We start from the raw sequence: 23263 nt of genomic DNA on the forward strand, positions 1-23263 counted from the left end.
TGTGTGATATGATGCATCTCACCAGGGAGGCTGAAAGACCCTCTGGGCAACTCAGTGCTCCCTTTCTATCGCTTTGTTTCTCTGGAATTTAATTCTCCTTCTACTCCATCCCATGCCATTCCATTCTTATTTATAAGAAAATTATACATGATCCACTCATCCCCTTGAATCTTCTTTGTCTACAGACAATTTACAACCTGTCTGCTTCACCCTTGTCTGTGTCAAACAGAGACCAGGTGAATTGTGTTCTTCCCTGGGTTTCTTCCAGCCAGCCCTCCTCTGCCTCTTACACAAATGTTCACATGATGTTAACAAGTTTAGAGCCAAGAAAAGAGAAGCTCAGTTCTCAAGACAAGACATGAAGACTACAGCAGAAGTGAGTTCAAGTTGCCCTGCACAGGCACTGCTATCCAGGTGATGAGACTTGGGGTGCAACGGGGGGAACGTGGAACAGACAATGAACTCAACCTTCGCCGACCTCTCATCACACTTGGAACCAAGGAATCTAAGATGGGACTCTTCACAGATGAGAAAATTGAGAATCAGCATTAGTTGGAAGGTCAGAGGGTTGAATGGTCCCCCCACCCCCACCCCCCACCAAAGGCATGTCTACATTAAATCTTTGGAAGCTGAAACTGCTACCTGATTTGGAAAAAGGATCTTTGTGGATACAGTAAAGGATCCTGATCATCCTGATCTACCCGGTGGGCCCGAAATCCAATGACAAATGTTCTTACAAGAGCAGAGGGAGATTTAAGACACTCAGGAGGAGGTGATGTGATCAGGGAGGCATAGGTCAGAATGACAGGCCATGAGGCCACAAGTCAAGGAATGCCAGCCGCTTCCAGACCACAGAAGCAGTGGGACAGACCCTCCTCAAGAGCCCTGCCAATACCTTGACTTCAGTCCGTGCCCCCAGAACTGTGTAAGAAGACATCTCTGTTGTCATAAGCCCCCTGTGTGCAATCATTTACTACAGCAGCCACAGGAAATTGACACAGCAAATAAGGAGATGAGCTAGCCTTAAAATGTGTAAGGAAGCAGCACTTCCTTACTCCAAACCCAGAGTCAATTTCCATACACCACCCTGTCCTGCAGTGTCAAGTGGCGTGGAACACCACGAAGAGAAGATGAACAGAAAGCACAGATGGGGGCCCAGCTCTAGGGGGGAGGGCTCACCTCCAGGTGCTTGGCCAGTCGTCCTGGCTTCAGGTGGAGTCTGTGCTCGTAGGACCCCAGCTTCCTCCACTTCACTTCCTGGTAATGAAGTTCAAACTGCACCTTTGCTCCAGGGGCGATGCTCACTTCGGTTTTGAAGTCCTCCATATCGAGAGCTCTGCTCCTAAAGATGCGAGCCCGCCCACATAAGTCCACATGTAGAATCTACGCAGAGGGCGTCCAGGCTGCCCTGGGCTAGCCACCTGCTCACTGCTTAGGAGAACGAATGGTAGGTCCAGGAGACATAACAGCAACTTCTAGATTAATTTCCTTCCAGTAGCCTGGAATTCCCCTCCCCTCTCCTACTTGATGTTTTTCTTGCAGAGCTTCATACAGATCTGAGTGTCATCTGCAAAGAGCTACTGGTTAGTGATCCCCTGTTACCTGCCAGGAACTTGACACATATCATTGCTATTATAGCCCCTCTAAAAGATGGACACCAAGACCTTCATTTAGCAAGTGATGACAAATGAGGTTCATAAAGGGTAAGTAACCCACTTGAGATCACGTGCGAGTCAGTTGTAGGGTCGGAACTCAATTCCAGTTTAGATGATCCAAAGGACAGCACACCTTTCCCCTACTGCTGGTAAGACTCATTCTAGGGATTCTTTACATTTTTAAAAGTCTTCATAAAGAAGACATCTATTATTTCAAATTGAATATGTATTTCCAGCACTAATGCCTTATTTACTCCCGTACGCACCAAGTCCAATGTGATCACTCATCTTGAAGTGTTTTAAAGAGAAAACAGCAGGGTTGTCAAATGAGGGTGATTTGAGCCTTAGGAGAAACAGTCAGCGATTTTTAGAAAATTTAAATGGTAAACAAGCAAGGTAAGATTGTGGGTAACTGGATCGTGTGGGATCAGGGAAGTACCACAAAGAAGCGACCTAGCAGAGAAGGACGAGCTTCTCTGCCTTCCTGGGGGCTGGCTTGCCACGGAGGGAACGGGCTTGAGCACAGGCAGCAGTGGTGGGGAACCCTGCCCTTACCTCACCAGTCCTGCCGTCTTGCCTTTCGCTCTCGCCTGTGCGTAGAGAGCTCGGCCCACGGTTTTCTCCTTAATAGAACTAGTAAAAGTTGTGCCATCCACAGTCCTAAAAAATGACAGAAGGGTCACAGTTGGTCTGAATAGAAGCACAATGAACAAACAAGCCAACAACCCAACCGGGTGGACTTAATGAATTATTTATCATTTTGCACCTGGAAGGAACCTTCAAGTAGAGAGACATTTGCAGGTTTCATAAAAGGAGTTTATCTGGCAGTGTGATTTAAGGTAGATGAGGTAGGCTCCTGTACTAGAAGCTTTCTCTCCCATATTGTTACTTGTGTTTAAGATGCTCCTTCCCCAGCGTTCACAGCAGCACTATTTACAACAGCCAAGACAGGGAAGCAACCTAAGTGTCCACCAACAGAGGAATGGATAGAGAAGACGTGGTACATATACACACTGGAATACTACTCAGCCCTAAAAAAGAATGAAATAATGCCATCTGCAGCAATATGGATGGGCTCAGAAATTATCAAACTAAGTGAAGTTAGTCAGACAAAGAAAGACAAACATCACATAATATTATTTATATGTGGAATCACCCCCCAAAATTGATACAAATGAACTTATTCACAAAACAGAAACAAACTTTGAAAACAAACATATGGTTACCAAAGGGGAAATGCGAAGGGGAAGTGATAAATTAGAGTTTGGGATTAACACACACACACACCACTATATATAAAATAAGAACAATGACCTACTGTATAGCCAGGGAACTTTACTCAGTATTCTGTAATAAGCTGTATGGGAAAAGCATCTGCAAAAGGATGGACATATATAGTTGTGTAACTCGATCGCTTTGCTGTACACCTGAAACTAACCCAGCATTGTAGGTCAACTATCCTCCAAGGCAAAATTTTAAAAACTGTTTCTTCATTTTCCAGGTTTACCCTTTGGATTAAGGGTTGTTCTCCTGTGCATCCCTTTGGAATGACAAACGTGCCTAGGGCTGTGATTGATAAACCACTAGCTATCTGGCTGCCATGTGGTTTATAGGGTCATTCTTCCATGTATTAAGGATCCTTTGAGGGTGGAAAAAAGCAAAGAAAGATGGAGAAAAGTGCTGATCCATCCCTGCCAAGTGTGTGTTTCTCTTTCTAACATCTCTCCGGGGGAACTCTGCCCTCTCTTGTCATCTCTGTCCCTACTTACCTTACTCTTCACTTGCTGTCACCTAATCTGTTCCAACAATGATTAGTCAGAGCAGTCCGATTAGAGTTGTTGAAGCAAAATAGAACATATGGCCTCTCCGTAAGGAAGTGGGAGATTACTGCCATAGAGACAGGCTTAAGGATATTTTCACTCATTAGAAAAGAAAAGCAAATCCTTTGCAAATTCTGTTACTCTGAACAGAAGCAAATTATTTGGTCCCACCCCAAGATGACTCCGGAGAAGGCAATGGCACCCACTCCAGTACTCTTGCCTGGAAAATCCCATGGACGAAGGAGCCTGGTAGGCTGCAGTCCATGGGGTCGCTGGGAGTCGGGCACAACTGAGTGACTTCACTCTCACTTTTCACTTTCATGCATTGAAGGAAATGGCAACCCACTCCAGTGTTCTTGCCTGGAGAATCCCAGGGATGGGGGAGCCTGGTGTGCTGCCGTCTCTGGGGTCGCACAGAGTCGGACACGACTGAAGTGACTTAGCAGCAGCAAGATGACTCCATGTCCAGTGGGTCCACAACTCTGAAATCGAGAACCCCTGGAATTGCTGACCAGCAGGGTCCACTCTGGGCTTCCCTGGTAATTTACGTGGTAAAGAATTCGCCTGCCAATGCAGGAGACTCGGGTTCAGTCCTTAGTTAAGGAAGATCCCCTGGAGGAGGAAATGGCAGACCTGCTCCAGTATTCTTGCCTAGGAAATCCCATGGACAAAGAAGCCTGGTGGGCTACAGTCCAGAGGGTAGCAGAGAGTCAGATAAAACTTAGCAATTAAACAACACAAAGATGCTGGGTATAGAGGCATGAAGAGTTGAGGCACTAAAGGTCCACTCTGAGAGGGGTTTGATCCTGGGAGCAGAGCATATCCAGTTTCCGGTTCTGAGTGGGAGTTACTCACATGGAGAAGTTGGAGATGAAGGCTCCTTTGGGGATCTGCACGTCAAACACCACATTTTGAGGCTGTGGAGAGTGGTTCACCACTTTGGTCTGGATAACAGTGTTGGCCACTCGAGAAGTAATAGTAGACTGGACTTTATAACTATAAACAGTCACTTGATCAACATCTTCCTGAAATCGGCAAGAAAAATCAACTGTACTCGGAGAAAAATGACAGAACTTCACTGCATATTTGATGATAACAGTACAGAAAATTCTAAGGCATCACTAAGTATATAACTCAGCTTTTATTAAGCATTCTCCTAAATTCTTGGGATATCCTGCAGGCAGAAACTCGCTCTTGTTTTAAGAAATCTTGAGATGCCTCTACAGCACTGTGAGTCTATTAACAATGATTCTGAAAGTTGGAATATGAGGAGGAAATAGTTGTGGGGAAGCAAGATTGGATTATCAAAGTGCAGGAAATAACTCTGAATACAGGGCCAGAGGGCAGGAAAGGATGCGGGTGTGCAGTGTAGAAGGGGAACCCAGGCACTTGCTGGGGTACAGTGGAGTGGAACACACAGGCGGTCCCCAAAGCCCCACACTGCTACCTACCTTTCTGAACCTCATCTATTGCAATTTCACCTTTTCCCAGTCTTCCTGTTGTTTCCCAAATCAAAACAAACTATGAGATATAGTTTGAACAGGAGAGCTAGGCTTCCCTGGTGGCTCAGACGGTAAAGAACCTGCCTGCAATGTGGGAGACCCAGGTTCGATCTGGATCGGGAAGATCTCCTGGAGAAGACAATGGCTACCCCCTCCAGTATTCTTGCCTGGAGAATCCTGTGAACAGAGGAGCCTGACAGGCTACAGTCCATGGGGTCACAAAGAGTCGGACACCACTGAGCAACTGAGCACGCACGAGAATGCTGATGGATATGAGTGAAGAACAGAACATCTCGCAGAGGGCATTTTGATGCGGTGACTGGTCCAGCATTGTGGACCTGGCTCCCAACCCTTCTCTATTGATTGAAGGCAGTTCCAGTACCCATATGCTCAAAGACAAAGCACTGAAAACACACATCTTTTAGGAGGTGCCTCTAAACTGCCAGGATTGTGGCAGTGATGGGACCCACTGGTTTCTGCTTTTTTTTTTTTCCAAAGCTTTTTACTTATTTCAATACTAGGTATCATTTTCCCCAAACTTCGCATCCAAGATTAAATCTTTCAACTGGTGAACATCCAGCTCACCTCAAGCAAAGATAAAACCCAGGCTAAGCTGTTTGTCGTTCCTCCCCCTTAACCCAGAGCTTCTCACAGCTGCTGTCCATTCAGACTATGAAGCCAAGGAAACAACTTTCCTTTTGATGTCTTCCTGCCACAGGAGGAACTACAGTAAGCCCAAACATACATACGGACCTTTGAGGTGCAGCTGCAAATTTTCAAAGATGCGAATGAGCATCTGGTTCCAGCAAGGAACCGGAATGTGTGCCATCAACATCAGGCATGAGTGAAACCGCAGCTTGCCCTCCGTCTCCTGTTGCTGACGACCCTTCAGCCCTACCGTCTCCCACCTCCTCTCCCTCCTCCATCAGTACCGCTTCTGTCCTGTTCACAGTCCCTGCATGCCAGCTCTTGTACTGGACCACTGTACTTCTCAAGGTACTGTACTGTCTGATTAAAAACATTCTTTATTTTTTGTGTCAGTTTTTTTTTTTTATGTATTATTTGTATGAAAAGTATTCTAAACCGATTACAGTGCAGCCACATACAGCTGGTTGTGTTGGTTGTGTACTTAGGTTAACTTTGCTGGATGTACAAACTCACTCTTGGAATGGGGCTTGTTTGTATGTAGGGGACTTACGGTACACCAAACGGCTCAGGGAATCGGGCCATTTCCTGTTTGCTGCCAAGTCGCTTCAGTCGTGTCCGACTCTGTGCGACCCCATAGACGGCAGCCCACCAGGCTTCCCCGTCCCTGGGATTCTCCAGGCAAGAACACTGGAGTGGGTTGCCATTTCCTTCTCCAATGCATGAAAGTGAAAAGTGAAAGTGAAGTCGCTCAGTCGTGTCCGACTCTTCTCGACCCCATGGACTGCAGCCCACCAGGCTCCTCCATCCATGGGATTTTCCAGGCAAGAGTACTGGAGTGGGGTGCCATTGCCTTCTCCGATTTCGTGTTTAAAAGTGCCTTTTCCACACTCACGAAAGCTGTTAGGTGTCCTATTTTAAATCAAAACCATTATGTTGGAATCAATATATAGTTTTTATTCCAAAAAAAAAAAAACCCCAAAACCTGTGTTGTTGGCAAAACTTGCCAAAGTAAAGAAAAGGAACATTTTCAGCTCCTGGGGACATCTCTCCTGGTTGCTTAGACACTCCACCCTATTATACTGAATTTTAAACACACTTCCAAACAGATTTGGGCAAACAGGTATTTCGAAAGTCAGGTAAACACTCTTGGTGCTGAAGACAAAGAAGGCAGCCTTATTGATTTCTCAGTAATAGGTAACAGAAAAGTCATTCAGACATCAATTTTTAACAAAATCAAAGTACACTTACCGTCCTTTCTCCAGATTCTCCAGAAATACTTCTCTGTGAAAGGAAGTTGGATAAAATCATTCTTTAGAAGCGTGTTGCTTACTGCTTTGAGGGCAAAAACTGTTTTCTCTGTCAAGAAACATTTTCTCCTTCCATACAGAGCTCTGATTCATTCACTGGAACCGAGACATAACTATCAAATATTCTTGAATGCTAGTTTCCCCTGGGGTGCTTCCGTAAGTAAGTGTCTCAGCGTCTCGGCTGTCTTTTGGTGGCATGCCCATCATTCTCTGATACAATGTTAAAACCAATGTTTTTAAATGAAAATATTCAACTGAGCTCATGCTGAGTAGCACAGATCACCTTTATCCTGTAAAAACCACCTTATTAATTCAAATAAAAACATGTTTGCCTGAGTGTTTTCATAGCAGCAAAATTCCTTCAAACCCAGACAGTGGGAAGGCATGTCTGTCTCTTCCATTAGACGCAGCAACATGGGAGCTGTAACGCATGGGTCTTCTCCTTGGCGTAGCCCCTGAGTTAAACATGGTAATTGGCAGATGGAAAATCCTGTATTCTAACTGCCATGCTAGAGATTTATCCACATAAATGACTGTCCTGTGGCATGGAAAGCGGGCTGGCTTTAGAGCAATGGGTGAGCATCTAATGTCAGATGGATTTTAAAGTAATAATTCAGATGTGGGTTAGTAGAGCTTAGCTTGCCTGCTTTGGGGTGAGCTGAAATTTTCGGGGGTGTTATATGACATAGTAAGGCCAGCGGTTGCCTTCTTTTAGACTTTTTTTTTTAAATTGAAGCAAGGTTTATTTACAATGTTGTGTTAGTTTCAGATGTACAGCAAAGTGATTCAGTTATTTCTACATATCTATTTTTTGTCAGATTTTTTTCCCTCAAAGGTTATTACAAAACACTGAGTATATTCCTCTGTGCTATGTAAGTCCTTGTTGGTTATCTATTTTCTTTTTTGGCCATGCTGCCCAGCTTCCAGGATCTTAGTTCCCCAGCAAGGGATTGAACCTGTGCCCCCTGCAGTGGAAGAACAGAGTGCTAACCAGTAGACAGCCAGGGGATTCCTGGTTATCTATCTTATATACAGTAGTGTGTATCTGTTACTCCCAACCTCCTAACTTATCCCTCTCCCCCTTTTCTCTTTGGTAACTATGAGTTTGTTTTCTATGTCCATGGGTCTTTTTCAGACCTTCAAATCCAATTCTCAACAGTTCTTTAAGTTTTGTCTTTTAGATGAAGACCCTGACATGAGGATTTACCTATGGGGTTTCTTTTTTTTTCCTCTTAAATCTTTTTGATGTGGACCACTTTTAAAGTCTTCATTGAATTTATTATAATATTATTCTGTATTACGTTTTGATTTTTTGGCCGCAAGGCATGTGGGGTCTTAGCTCCCGGACCAGGGATTGAGCCCACACGCCCTGTACTGGAAGGTGAGATCTTAACAACTGGAGACGGCCTCCAGCGTGGCTAGGTTGCCTGTGCTCTCTGAGCGGCTCCCCAAAACGGTAGTGACCGTGACCAGTAGGGGAGCATGTGTGGCCCCACAAGGAAGCCACAAAATATGTCCTCCTAGGAGGAAATTCTTCCATATATGACAGTAAAACCATCCCATAATCTTAAGCTTTGAACACGTAGCCACATATTGTTTAAGCGAACAACATGACCGCTGCGTTCAGAGATGGACAGTCATGTGGAGGTTTCCCTTCATTTCAGCAGAACTGTGTTTCTCCCAAGTATAATACTACTGGACTCTTTGCTGCTAAGAAAAACAAGCTCTTGAGAAAATATAGCAAAAAGCATCTCAGTCTTTTTTTTTTTTTTATTTTTAAACTTTACAATATTGTATTAGTTTTGCCAAATATCGAAATGAATCCGCCACAGGTATACCTGTGTTCCCCATCCTGAACCCTCCTCCCTCCTCCCTCCCCATACCCTCCTTCTGGGTCGTCCCAGTACACCAGCCCCAAGCATCCAGTATCGTGCATCGAACCTGGACTAGCGACTCATTTCATACATGATATTATACATGTTTCAATGCCATTCTCCCAAATCTCCCCACCCTCTCCCTCTCCCACAGAGTCCATAAGACTGATCTACAGTCTTTTTCTTATTTTTTCATTCATGATCTCTTGCACTTATTTTCCCTTTTGGAACTGAGGTTTACTGTACCTGATACCTCCGATTCTCTGGCACAAACTGAAATTTGCCTGGAGCCAACTCCACATGGTCTCCATAGTCTGCAAACTTAAAACAAATCAGGATGTTTATTTCCATCAGTGAAAAAAAGGCAGCTGGTGACAGGCAAAAAGTATTTAATATATTATTTTGTCTTGTTTTCTATATTTCTGTGCAATCTCATTTTTTTTCATATAATGTCTTTTTTTTAAAAAAATCAATAGCTGATTTACAACGTTTCAGGTGTGCAACAAAGTGATTCAGTTATATATGCTGCCGCTGCTGCTGCTAAGTCACTTCAGTTGTGTCCAACTCTGTGCGACCCCAGAGATGGCAGCCCACCTGGCTCCCCCGTCCCTGGGATTCTCCAGGCAAGAACACTGGAGAGGGTTGCCATTTCCTTCTCCAATGCAGAAAAGTGAAAAGTAAAAGTGAAGTCGCTCAGTTGTGTCCGACTCTTTGCAACCCCATGGACTACAGCCTACCAGGCTCCTCCATCCATGGGATTTTCCAGGCAAGAGTACTGGAGTGGGGTTGCCATTGCCTTCTCTGATTATAGGTTGAATATTACAATGTATTGAATATAGTTCTTATGCTATACAGGAGGTCCTTGTATGTATTTTATACATAGGAGTGTGTATCTGTTAATCCCCAACCCCTAATTTATCCCTCTCCCCTTTTCCCTTTGGTAACCAAAAGCTGTTTTCTCTCTCTGTTACAATGATTTCTTTAATCTATTTGTTTGCTGGTTATATCTTGGAGGTGAGTAACTAGGAGTTAATATCTCCAAACTTGGTGGATGCAGGAATTAATTTTTCACTTTGCTTGAAGATGACAAGGAGGTACCTGGGGGAAGAGTTGCGATGATCTTAGCAACATCAGAAATGTCTACTAAGATGTCTATATGAAAGGAATACCAGTAAGTGACTGAAAAAGCACAAGCACCTTTAGAAACCCTGCCTCCAATTCCTGGCTCAGTCAATGAGGCTTCCAACACACTCTGGTGGTTTCTAAAGTGTTGGAAAATATGATCATTTCTAGGCAGACAGAGTGATTTTTTTTTCTTGCAAATATGCCATCTTGTTCTTTGGCATTTGTATACATAATCCACCCTGTAAGTATCACAAGCCGCTGCATCTTCCAGGATATTCTCAGAATACATGTGGCTTTTCTAGTATCAGAATAGCTCTTATATGACTTTCAATCCAAGACTTTCATCATGCTGAGGATGATCAAGGGTCTGAAGGGAAGACCGTGAGCTCCTTGGGAATAATTCCTATACTCTGCCCGCTGCCTCATCCATCTTCCCCTTTAACAGGAATATTAAATGCCCTTAATTTGGAAATCACTGTTCACTTAGGTATAACAAACAACAGTCCTTTTTAATTTTTTGGCTGTTCTGGTTCTTAGTTGTGGCATGGAAGATCTAGTTCCCTGACCAGGGATTGAACCCAGGGCCCATGCACTGGGAGCTCGGATCTTAGCCACTGGATCATCAGCTGTTTGTTGTTGTTCAGTCACCAAGTCATGTCCGACTCTTTGCAACTGCATGGACTGCAGCACACCAGGCTTCCCTGTCTTTTACCATCTCCTGAAGTTCGCTCAAATTGATGGCCATTGAGTCAGTCGTGCCATCCAACCATCTCATCCTCTGCTGCCCCTTTCTCCTTTTGCCTTCAATCTTTCCAGCATCAGGGTCTTTTCCAGTGAGTCGGGGAAGTCCCTCAACCAGAGTGCTTTGAAAATGGCTTTTGTTATACTCTTATGTAAAAGAGTAATAATGGTATTTCATAATAATAGTTATGAGAGCTAATAATTATCAAGTTCTTGCTCAGGTTCGCACTGTGCTGGGTAGTTTACAAATGCCACTTAAACCTTATAACCATCCTTTGGATCAGATCAGTTAATATCCCCAGTTTCTGAGATAAGGAGAGGCAGCTGTACTCCATAAGTGCTACACTATGGGGCCAGCCCATGAACTCAATTCTCATGAAAAGCCCATTAATGCTTTAAAGGGTAAATACACATTTGAGTAATTTCAACAGCGAACACTTCTACTCAGATAAACTTTATCATAAATTTCTAACCCTCACAGGATACAGTCCTTGAACAGCAACAGGAAATAGGTTTCGATGGTGGCTCAGATGGTAAAGAATTCACCTGCAATGCAGGAGACCCAGGTTCAATCCCTGGGTCGGGAAAATCCCCTGGAGAAGGGAATGGCTACCCACTCCAGGATTCTGGCCTGGAGAATCCCATGGACAGAGGAGGCTGGTGGACCACGTCCATGGGGTCGCAAAGAGTCAGGCACAACTGAGCGACACTCTATTTACCAAACTAACGGAGGGGGCCTACAGCAAGGAGTCTTTTGGAAGTACTTACTTCTGAAAGTCCATTGGTGGGGATTTCAAAGCCTCTCGATTCAGAAAGGAAGAAGCAGAGGAAAAAGCACGTGAGCCCCTTCATCGCGCTGGGTGTCTCTGCCCAGCTCTCAGGCGGGGGGTCTGGGGGGGAGCCCAGTGTCCCCTGAACCACGATCAGACAGGCACAGCAGAGCAGTACAGTTGGGCTTTAAAAAGAAGAAAAGAGAAGAGAGCTCTCAAACTTTGCTCCAAACCGGACAAATATTTGTTCTGGAGTTCAAACTTAAGCTCTGGGGGTGGATCAGATGCCCAGAGGTTATTCAAACAGCCAAGCCAGAGGCAGTCCCTGGGCTGTAAGAGCAAGTCAGGGTCAGATGGATGTGCAGTATTTTTTTTTTCCCTTTCCGCTGATTTCTGTTCATCTTAAAATCAAAGAGATCTAAAGGTCAGTGTCATCCTCTTTGAAAGACCAGGTGAGGAACTTTTCCGAGAAATTGAGTCAGATGGGAAAAACCTAAAGTTAAAAAGTTTCTGGAAACAAAAGCCTAAAGTGAAAGCAGGAGGAATTTAGGGAAAGGAGGAGAAGAAACTCCAGAGTTTCTGAGCAAAGCACTCATGAGCAATGCGTTTTTCCGTCTCCCTTTGATTACCGAGAACCTATTTCATGAAAGAACTGGGTGAGAAGCAGTGTGGGAGGCACGCCCTGCAGCGAGGAAACTTTGGGAACATCTTTGATGAAGAGAACAGAGTCTGTTCCCACTGCTTCCGGTCAGCCTCACTCAGGTCGGTGGAAAATCAGCTCCCCCTAGTCCCAGAACCAGGGACAGCCCAGCCTGGAATCCCTTCCTGCTCACGGTCAGGAATCCTAGTAACAATGATAACTAGGATTCATGAAGTTCTCTGTGGTATCAGTCTCTTTTACTTGCATTAACTTTAGTCCTTTACTTTTCAACTATAAAAGAGCCATATCAGGTGCGTACTACATTTATCTCCATTCACAATGGCGGAAAAGAAGATTCGGTAATTGATTCCCCATCTCACAGTCAGCAAGTGGGGACTTGATTCAAGGTTGAGAATCAAAGTTCAGTAGGTGCCGGGAGAGGCACCCTGGGTTTCCTCCCCGGGATCGGGGTTCCGGGTGTGAATTTACACTAAAGTTTACCTGTGGTCCCCAAGCTGGGTGACCAGTCTATTTGATGAAACTTTTTCTTGAGCTCTACTCCAGATATCTGCTTGCACACAGCCAGGCTGTGGACCCCAGTCTGGCCAGCTCCCATGTCTTTTCTGGCAGTTTCCTTTACCAGGATGGAACTACCGCCTTTCTGTCCAAAGTTGTTTGATCCAGCACCTGGTCAGGGAGCTGCTGCTGAAATAATTTCTCTAAAAGTTCACTAACACAAGGGAACTTGCACCCCATGAAAACAGGAAGTCTGTGATGACCCGTGTGACCTGTGACGTAGGGCTGTTTCTACCAGATCGGTACCGACCAGACTCGGCTGCTTTCCATGGCCCTGACACTCACCGCGTGGATTGCAATGAACCCAGGACAAACACATCACTTTTCTGAGATTGTCTTCTGGTTTGCTTTAAAGGGACACGGCTTAAAGTTTATTTCAAAAACAAGGCAAGTGGAAAGAGAAAATAAAAAACCATGCCAAAGAAGATAAACTGACATTCAAATAACGCAAGATGATCTTTAAAAAACTACAAATTTGTTAAATCCAAGCACGTGCCCAAAATAACTGGGAGTGTTGCTTCAAATGCACTATAAATGCAAATGGATTAAATTTATCTGTAAGATTATGAAGGTTTACTGATTTTTTTTAAAAAGTTCAACTTTATGCTGTCTCTAAGATTTACATTTTATCTCCAAGGGACAAAAGCAGACTGAAAGTTGAGATTGCATTAAAATCTATCTTATTTTTTCTAAATACTTGAAAATGGGGGTTATAAAGATGGTATTGGGTGAAGACAGACGTTAGAGCAAATAATCATAAAAGAAAGAAGAGAATTAAACCTAAGATTATTAACTACGTGCGCATTGTTGTGAAGTGCCTCTCTCTAGAAATTGTTCATCTAGCAAAACTAAAACCCTGTCCCCAGTAAACAATAATTCTCCATTCTGCCTGGCCCCAGCTCCTGGCAACCACCTACTACTTGTTTTTCCTACGAGTACGATCACCTTACATACCTCGTGTAAGTGGAATCATCCAGTATTTGTCCTTTTGTGACTGGCTTATTTAACTTAGCATAACGTCCTCAAGGTGTATTCATGTTGTCATTTACATCAGGATTTCCTTCTTTATTTATCAGATGTCCCTGGCAGTCCAAGTGGTTAAGACTTCGCCTTTCAAAGGGGATTTGATCCCTGGTCAGGGAGCTAAGATCCAAAAAAAGACAAAACATCAAACAGAAGCAATATTGTAACAAATTCAATAAAGACATCAAAAAAAAATGGTCCACATAAAAAAAGGCTGAATATAATCATCTACTGTATGTATACATCATATTTTCTTTATCCATTCATCCTGCCGTGAACACTTGGCTTGCTTCCATTAAACACGTATATTTTAAATTTTCCTCTGTGATATTTCACAATTAAACATTTAAAAAACAATTTAAAGAGCAAAGAAAACTGATTCCAAGTCAGCTAAAATATTTTCAGCAAGGAATACAGGTAACCTTGGCAGAACAAAGAAAATCACTTGTTTTACACACCACCTATTTTTGTTTAAGTAAAATAGAGGTCTAAGCTAACCAGATAAATCTATTAGTTGAAGACAGAGCAGCGTTTGCTATAAGTGAAGATGACATGGGGTCGGACCCCAGATAGTACTGATTTGGTTTTGTTAAGCATGTACTGCATGACTTTGGTAGTGAATTTACACACACACCCCGCTCCCCGCCCCCCAAATGCTTGGTCTCAGCTAAGAGTGAACGTGGTAAGCATTTCTGGGAACGTACTAGTTGATCTGGATTCCACTTCCTCTCCATTCCCACTGTCATCACATTCACTAATTTTCTGGAATGCTAGCAGTGTTTTCTAGAGGATGCCTTGGCTACAGTTTCTGAATCCATCACCCTCACACCATGGCTGAACACAGCACCCAGGTGCTGCTCTGAAGCAGTTACTCCCTGCTCCAGAGTCTCCACTCTCTTCCTATAGAAGATCCAGCCAAGAGTGACTTCACAGTGGTCAATCCACTACCTTCAGCCTGATCTCCAGGTGACCTACACACCACAAAGTGAAAGTCACTCAGTCGTGTCCGACTCTTTTCGACCCTATGGACTATATAGTCCATGGAATTCTCTAGGCCAGAATACTGGAGTGGGTAGCTGTTCCCTTCTCCAGGGGATTTTCCCAACCCAGGGACTGAACCCAGATCTTAAGCATTGAAGGCAGATTCTTTACCAGCTGAGCCATAAGGGAAGCCCAGGAATACTGCAGTGGGTAGCCTATCCCTTCTCCAGCAGATCTTCCTGACCCAGGAATCGAACTGGGGTCTCCTGCATTGCAGGTGGATTCTTTACCAACTGAGCTACCAGGGAAGCCCTACACCCCACAAAGCCAGACAATTTACTCAGCTCCAAACCGTTCATCCAAGGGCTTCCCCGACAGAGCTCCCTTGCCTGCAATTCCCACCTTCTGCTCCAATGTCCATCTATCAGCATCACATCCCCCTTTCAAAGGTCATCTTCATTGCGACTTCTGTCACCAACATGCTATGGATTCCTCTGGCTGACATTCATCACTCGTGTCATTGGGGGCATATCTGCAGCACACAACTCCATGCCCTGCCACATTTTCTCAAGTGCAGAGACCACCACACCTTCATCCACTGTTCTTTACGGAGAAAGACAAATACCATATGATATCACTTATATGTGGAATCTAAACTGTGACACAAACAAACTTGTCTACGAAACAGAAACTGACTCAGAGACATAGAAAACAGATGTGTGGTTACCAAGGGGGAAAAGGAGGGGGAGGGATGGATTGGGAGCTTGGGGTCAGCAGATGCAAACTATTACCTATAGGATGGATAAACATCAAGGTCCCATGTAGAGCATGGGGAACTATATTCAATATCCTGTAATAAATCATAATGGAAAAAGAATATATATATGTGTGTAACTAAATCACCTTGCCATACAGCAGAAACTAACCCAACACTGTAAATCAACTATATTTCAATAAACTAAAAAACCCAGCCTTCATAGATAGCCTACACTGTGCCTGGCACTGTATACAGCAGTCACCACAGTGCCTTTGAACATAACTGACCCTTAAGGATCAACACTGACTTGAACCACTCTTGGAAGGTGATCTGGCCCCAAAGTAATAACTCTTTCCTTTCATGCGCTGTCCTTTTCAAAATATTTTTGCATCAAGCTATTTAGTTCCCAATAACGGAACATGATGTGCTCAGTCGTGTCTGACTCTTTGTGACATCAAGGACTGTAGCCCACCAGGCTCCTCTGTCCATGAGATTTCCCAGGCAGGAATACTGGAGTGGGTTGCCATTTCCTCCTCGAGGATTTTTCCCGACTCCGGTAATGAACCCAAGTCTCCTGCATTAGCAGGCAGATTCTTAAGCTGAGCCGCATGGGAAGCCCCAAAGGGACACGACACCATCTTCAAAACCTAGAGTCTGTCTCTTACTAGACCAGTGACTGTAGTGGGAGATTGCCTCTCTCTGTAAATCAGTTTCTTCACCGGTAAAATGGGGCTCTACCGTCATGTCATAGCGCAGCAGGGAGGAAGAGCAGACCAAGAACGAACGAGATTAGGTGCTGGCACAGAGCGAGTGGCTGTCCTGTGCTTGCGTCACTACTGCTACTGTTCTAAACAGCCAAAGAAAACCTGCCTGGAGCGTAAAATATAATCACAGAGGATGCAACTGAGAGTTGCCTCTATTTTTCTGCCCAGGTTTTCCCTTCGGCCTTAGAAATTGCACGGTGCTATACTCTCTGGGAAGATGTATCTTCTGGACGCGGGAAGTGAGAAACCCACTCCTTCCCTCCCTTGTGTGCAGGCTGGGCTGGGGGAGCTCCCAGCCAAGTGGGTGCTTCAACCCGGCCCTCACGGAAAAGTTCCATCACAGCTTTGCATCCCCCGCTGAGATAATGACTATTCAGACCTTACTGCACGTTTTGCAAATGTTAAGTATGAGTTCCAAGATTCTGGCCCCTTCCATTGATCAGTTCCTCTTGATGACTGTAATCTGGTATTTGGAATGACCTTAGGACAAGTCAAGCTAAGAGCAGCCTGAGCCAGGCTTCTCTTTTTATGCTGATGACCTATCTCCAGATTCCAAGGTCATGAAAAAAAACTCACCACGTTTGATCTCTCTTGCCATCCAGAAGTGCCAGGCTCCCTACCAGGGCAGGTGTGTACTCAGGTCATGGGGTCCTCACCTGGGCTCCTTCCACTAGCCTTGGGCCTGGGTGGCTGTCACCGGTGAATGGAAGGTATCCATTGGTACCTTCCATTGTTACTTACACAGTCTGGATTTATATGGAAATCGCTACCACAAATGCTGCAGGAATATTCACTTCCATAAATGTGAGAATCGGTAGGAAATCTAAGAGAAAAAAAATTCAGTACATTTCATAATGTTTAAATAAAAGAATAACTCATTTATTGCCCAAAGAGAATTCTCAGGAACATCGATACACTTGGGTTTGTGGCTCTGAGTGTAAGTTTTGGTAGCTTAGATAATGGTGTTGCAATAACCATCACACAATTACAAAATCCAGTTTTATTTCTACCGTTGTGAAAGAGTATACTTTTAAAAGTCTGAAGTCAAAAGGTGATACAACTTACAAATTGCTGTATCCGATCCTTACCTGCTTGTTCAGATGGGGTGTGATATGGACCAGGTCTGCTTTCTACATGTCTTTGAACTTAGATCCCTTTTTTTATGATAGTCAGGTTAAGATATTTTGCATTAGGTTCTTCAAGGATTATTTTTTTTTAATTTCTCAAGACGCTACTATATCATTCTGTCAGGTCTTTTTTCTTCTCAAAAAATACACCCATCTGAATGCAGAGTTCAAAGAATAGCAAGGAGAGATAAGAAAACCTTCTTAAGTGAATAATGCAAAGAAATAGAGGAAAACAATAGAATGGGAAAGCCTAGAGATCTCTTCAAGAAAATTAGAGATACCTAGGGAACATTTTATGCAAAGATGGGCACAATAAAGGGCAGAAGCAGAAGATATTAAGAAGCGGTGGCAAGAATACACAGAAGAACTCTACAAAAAAGATCTTAATGGCCCAGACAACCACTATGGTATGAACACTCACCTAGAGCCAGACATCCTGGAGTGCGAAGTCAAGTGGGCCTTAGGAAGCATCACTAAGGATAACAAAGCTGGTGGAGGGGATGGAACTCCAGCTGAGCTCTTTCAAATCCTGAAAGATGATGCTGTGAAAGTGCTGCACTCAATATGCCAGCAAATTTGCAAAACTCAGCAGTGGCCATAGGACTGGAAAAGGTCAGTTTCCATTCCAATCCCAAAGGAAAGGCAATGCCAAAGAATGTTCAAACTACCACACAATTGCACTCATCTCTCACACTAGCAAAATAATGCTCAAAATTCTCCAAGCAAGGCTTCAACAGTACGTGAACTGAGAACTTTCGGATGTTCAACCTGGATTTAGAAAAGGCAGAGGAACCAGAGATCAAATTGCCAACACCTGTTGGATCATAGAAAAAGCAAGAGAATTCCAGAAGAACATCTATTGCTTCTTTATTGACTATGCTAAAGCCTTTCACTGTGTGGATCACAACTGTGAAAAATTCTTAAAGAGATGGGAATACCAGACCTGCCTCCTGAGAAACCTGTATCCAGGTCAAGAAGCAACAGTTAGAACTGGACTTGGAATAACAGACTGGTTCTAAATTGAGAAAGGAGTGTGTCAAGGCTGTATACTGTCACCCTGCTTATTTAACTTATATGAAGAATACATTATGTGAAATGCCAGGCTGAATGAAGCACAAGCTGGAATCAAGATTGCTTTGGTCCCTGGGGTCGCAAAGAGACATACACGACTGAACGACTGAACAACAACAAGCATAAGTGTGGGTTACTGTAATTTTGGGACAGAACATAAATTTCAGAAGAAAAATGTTAGAAATTGGATAGAGCTTGCATGAGCCAAAAATACAAAGTTAGAGTGTGTGACGCGTCATACTTTAAAAATTTTTTTAATTTTATATTGGAGCATAGTTGATTTACAGTGTTGTGCTGTTCAGTTGCTCAGTCATGTCCAACTCTTTGCAACCGCATGGACTGCAGCACGCCAGGCTTCCGTGTCCTTCACCATCTCCTGGAGTTTGCTCAAACTCATGTCCACTGAGTCAGTGATGCCATCCAACCATCTCATCCTTTGTCGTCCCCTTCTCCTCCTGCCTTCAATCTTTCTCAGCATCAGGGTCTTTCCCAATGAGCCAGTTCTTGGCATCAGGTGGCCAAAGTATTAGAGCTTCAGCTTCAGCATAAGTCCTTCCAATGAACATTCAGAGTTGATTTCCTTTAGGACGGACTGGTTTGATCTCCTTGCAGGCCAAGGATTTCTCAAGAGTCTTCTCCAACACCACAGTTCAAAAGCATGAGTTCTTCGGTGCTCAACCTTCTTTATGGTCCAACTCTCACACAATGATGTTGTGTTAGTTGGAGGTACACAGCAGAAGGATTCAGTTATCTGATTCTTTTTCAGATTCTTTTCCCATAAAGTTATCAGAGTGTACTGAGTAGAGTTCCCTGTGCTACACAGTAGGAATAAATCAAGAGATCCCAACACCAAAACGCACCTTTAAAACTATGTCTGGGGGACTTCGCTAGTGGTTCACTGGTTAAGACTCTGCTTCTGATGCAGGAGGCTCGGGTTCAATCCCTGGTTAGTGCACTAAGATCCCACATGCTGCACTCCCCCCTCCCCTAAAAATTAGTCTTTGTTTAAAAAGTAAAATCAAATAAAAATAAAACGATGTCCGGAGCACATGGGAAAAAATGAAGAACACTAGGCCTGAAGCCAGGGAAAATAGAGTAAAGTCAACCAGGAGTTTATTTACCTTGGCTCTTCCTTAGAATGGGACCATCAACCAGAAGGAGGAGCACAAGCAATGGATTAAGAGGAAAATAAACCCAGGAGGAATGTGATGGTAATAAGGCTGCACTGCACTAATTCAAATTAGCCACGTCTTGGCCCAGACTAAGGGCCAAGGGAACCAAAAGAAGTTTCAGAGAAACAGCTTGTAAAGGATTCCCATTGGGTTCCCTCCATTTCCAAAACAGAAGACCTTTAGATGCTATACATTATAGGTTTCGGAGCTTGAGGTTGATTTTATTTTTATTTATTTATTTTATTAACGTTTTTTTCAGTGTGGACCATTTTCAATGTCTTTACTGAATTTGTTACAATACTCTTTCTGTTTTATGTTTCGGTTTTTTGAGGTATGTGGGATCTTAGTTCCCCGGCCAGGGATCAAACCTGCAACCCCAGGATTGGAAGATGAAGTCTCAACCACTGGACCACCAGGGAAGGCCCTTGAGGTTGATTTTATTTTGAAAAAATTAAAAAAAAAAAGAAGCCTGAGTGAATGAAACCATTCAAAAGAGGGTTTAATAACTAGAAAAGGGAGCAGTCTGACAAGGTTCTATGTGTGGAAGGGGTTTGATGACTAAGGCTCCTTAGACTCTGCAAGGCAGGAACAGGGCGGGAGGCACACGGGGTGATGAATCAGAGTGGGATTCAGGGGGTGGATGGGCGAGAGAAGGCAAAGCAGGCCAGCCTGAGGTCCGAAGTCCTAGGAGGCGGGTGCACAGGAGGCAGAAGGGGATCTGAAGACCACGGGAAGTTATGAGTGCTGTAAAGACCTTCTCAAGGGTCAGGAAGCAGGAGGGACCAAGCCACCTTCAGGTGAGTGCTGGCGTTGACTGGAGGCCAAACCAGAGGCGAGGGCCCAAGCCTGGCCAGGCACCGAAGGGCCATCCTTCCTGTCAGCAGAGCCAGGGGCTGGTAACACACACACAATCCATTAACACGATCATGTATCATAGCCTAACTCTCCCCCTTGATTTGTGAGTTTGGGGAAGGCAAAGAGCCATTTCCTGCCCTGCCTAAAGGATCGCTGATTATACAGTGCTTGATTGAACTAACTTCAGTTCTTTTTATCCCAAAGTTTCTACACTGGAGACCCAGAGTTCTTATAAGCACAAATGGATTCTAATATGCTTATCATGGACGAGGTGGAAAATGAAAACGAATGAGCTTTCCAAGCCTTCATTACGGAACCTGTTGTCTGAACAAACCCAAGCAGAAAAGCTCTTACGAGTAGATTCATGTTAACATGAAGGAATAGATTTTGTGGTGAGAAAAAGAATTGTAAAACTCACGGAACCTGTTCAAATAAAAGAAACTTGACGTAGAAGGGGATTAGCAGCAAAGGGGGTGCTAACTTTACGACATGGAAACATCATGACTATATCATGACCGTGGTATGATTATACAACTCTATATATCTGTCAAAATTTATCCAACTACACACTTAAAATTGGTGAATTGTATTGTATACACACTGTTGTTCTTTAGTCTCTCAGTCATTTCCGACTCTTTGTGACCCCATGGACTGTAGCCCAACAGGCTCCTTCATCCACGAGAGTTCCCAGGCAAGAACACTGGAGTGGGTTGCCATTTCCTTCTCCTATGAATATGTTATACCTCAGTAATAACGCTGATTGAAAAAACAAAACAAACAAATATATACTTGAAGTAGACTTGAACGAAATGCTGGACAAAATTTCAGACAACAAGTTGTTGGAAAGGGTGCCTAATATTTTGGAAGACAGGTTGAGAATTCAAAGACATCTTGATAGGCAAAAGTAAATTGCAGTAAAGGGTCAGGGCATTCTCCAGTGTAGACTCTCCCTGGAAAATTGCATTCAATTCTGAACGAAATAGCATGAGGGACTCTAAGAAATTAGAGATAAACTACTGGACAGTAGTCAGGATTGTTAGAGATTTGAAAACTGGGTCATATGAGAGCATAATGCTATACATAATTTAGGAAAAGAGCTGCACAAAAATGAGAAGATGGAATGGGTATGACAGCATCCAAGTTTGAAGCCCCCTGGCCAAAGAGGAGGTTCATTATGGGGTTATAGTTCTATGTAGATACCAAAGCACAACAGAGGGAAAATTCAGAAGCCAGGCAAAGAATCTGTAAGCTGGATGGAGCCGGGCAGGCAGCCAGTCTCTGTGGCAGGAAAATGAACAAGACCAACCCTGCTGGGAGGCTGTGGTGGAGAGAATGGAAAAGTGAGGAAGAGTACATTATTTAGATGTTTATGTCTGGAAATGACATATGTCATTTCCGTCCACAGTTCACTGGCCAGAGGAAGGCACACAGCCAGGCTTCATTTCAGTGGGGCTGGGAAAGCAGTCTTTCTCAAGCCTCAGATGGTAAAGAATCTGCCTACAATGCAGGAGATCTGGGTTCAGTCCCTGGGTTGGGGAGATCCCCTGGAGAAGGGAATGGCTACCCACTCCAGTGTTCTTGCCTGGAAAATTCCACGGACAGAGGAGCTTGGTGGACCCTAGTCCGTAGAGTCACAGAAATCTGGGCACCACTGAGTGACTAATACTTTCACTTTCACTTTCTATGCCAGGAAGTAGGAGGAAGCTTCGTTTTGGTACCAAAAAAACCAGCAGAGGAAAGGTAGAACCGAGACTGGGGGTTCAGCAAGATGAAAAGCAGATGCTACCATAAGAATGAGACATAGAATTTGCAGAAATTTGGGGAGGCCCTTGTACCATGCATGGAACAGCACATTCAAACAGCATTTACGTCAACAGCAAAGTGTGCAGCTGACAAGAGGTGAGCAGGCCTCAGGAATCTGCATTTTCCATCATGCCCTGCAGCTGCCCTTAGGCAGCCAGCAGCGCTGCTGACTTTGCCAGAAGCCGCTGCATCACATAGTGAAGGAAGGAAATCTCTGAGATCCTATGATAAGCAGGGTGGTCTCTTCTAGGACACGTGGTGGGGGCGCGGTATTTTTAATACAAAGCTGCTGTACAGAATCGGGGGCACAAGGCTGGGAGAGTCTGAAAGAATGATTTTAGAGCTGTTGCTTAGTGGGGGAAAGATTCCGGTTTTATTCAAAGTTTCTGTCTTTACTGTGATTCCTAAGTGTATCCAAAGTGGCTTTTAAATGGTGTGGGTCTGCAAATCCAGGTCAGTAAATCACTGGAAAAGCCCCTGCTGCTGGGAAAGATTGAAGGCAAAAGGAGAAGGGAGCGGCTGAGGATTAGATGGTTAGACAGCATCACCGACTCAATGGACATGAATTTGATCAAACTCCAGGAGATAGTGGAGGACAGGGAAGGCTGGCATGCTGCAGTCCATGGGGTCCTAAGGAGTCAGATGCTGCTAAGCAATTGAACAAATCACTGGAAATGTTTTTTGTGTAACTCCACTAGATGGCGCAAGGTGCTCACCTATTTTGAGCTGATACACCCATCCTTGTTGGAGAAGACTCTTGAGATTCCCTTGGACTGCAAGGAGATCAAACCAGTCAATCCTAAGGAAATCGATCCTGAATATTCATTGGAAGGACTGATGCTGAAGCTGAAGCTCCAGTACTTTGGCCACCTGATGTGAAGTGCTGACTTATAAGAAACGACCCTGATGCTGGGAGTTTCAGCTTCAGCATCAGTCCTTCCGATGAATATTCAGGACTGATTTCCATTAGGATTGACTGGATGGATCTCCTTGCAGTTCAAAGGACTCTCAAGACTCTTCTTCAACACCACAGTTCAAAAGCATAAATTCTT

At 44.1% G+C, this 23263-nt stretch overlaps 1 protein-coding gene across 1 annotated transcript in view; it reads right to left on the reverse strand.

Annotated features, from left to right (window-relative positions):
* Nucleotides 1-11686, reverse strand: part of ITIH2 (inter-alpha-trypsin inhibitor heavy chain 2) — a 32180-nt gene extending 20494 nt beyond the window's left edge. Inside the window, exons 1-6 of the mRNA XM_010853145.1 lie at nt 11441-11686; nt 9053-9127; nt 6874-6906; nt 4331-4500; nt 2211-2315; nt 1180-1342 (exon numbers count right to left, since the gene is read on the reverse strand). Of these exons, the coding sequence (XP_010851447.1) occupies nt 1180-1342; nt 2211-2315; nt 4331-4500; nt 6874-6906; nt 9053-9127; nt 11441-11524 (630 nt within the window). The 5' untranslated portion in view covers nt 11525-11686. The remainder of the gene's footprint in view (nt 1-1179; nt 1343-2210; nt 2316-4330; nt 4501-6873; nt 6907-9052; nt 9128-11440) is intronic.
* Between the last annotated feature and the right edge of the window lie 11577 nt (nt 11687-23263).

Source organism: Bison bison, unplaced genomic scaffold, assembly GCF_000754665.1.
Source record: "Bison bison bison isolate TAMUID 2011002044 unplaced genomic scaffold, Bison_UMD1.0 scf7180017864323, whole genome shotgun sequence".
Classification (NCBI taxonomy): domain Eukaryota; kingdom Metazoa; phylum Chordata; class Mammalia; order Artiodactyla; family Bovidae; genus Bison; species Bison bison.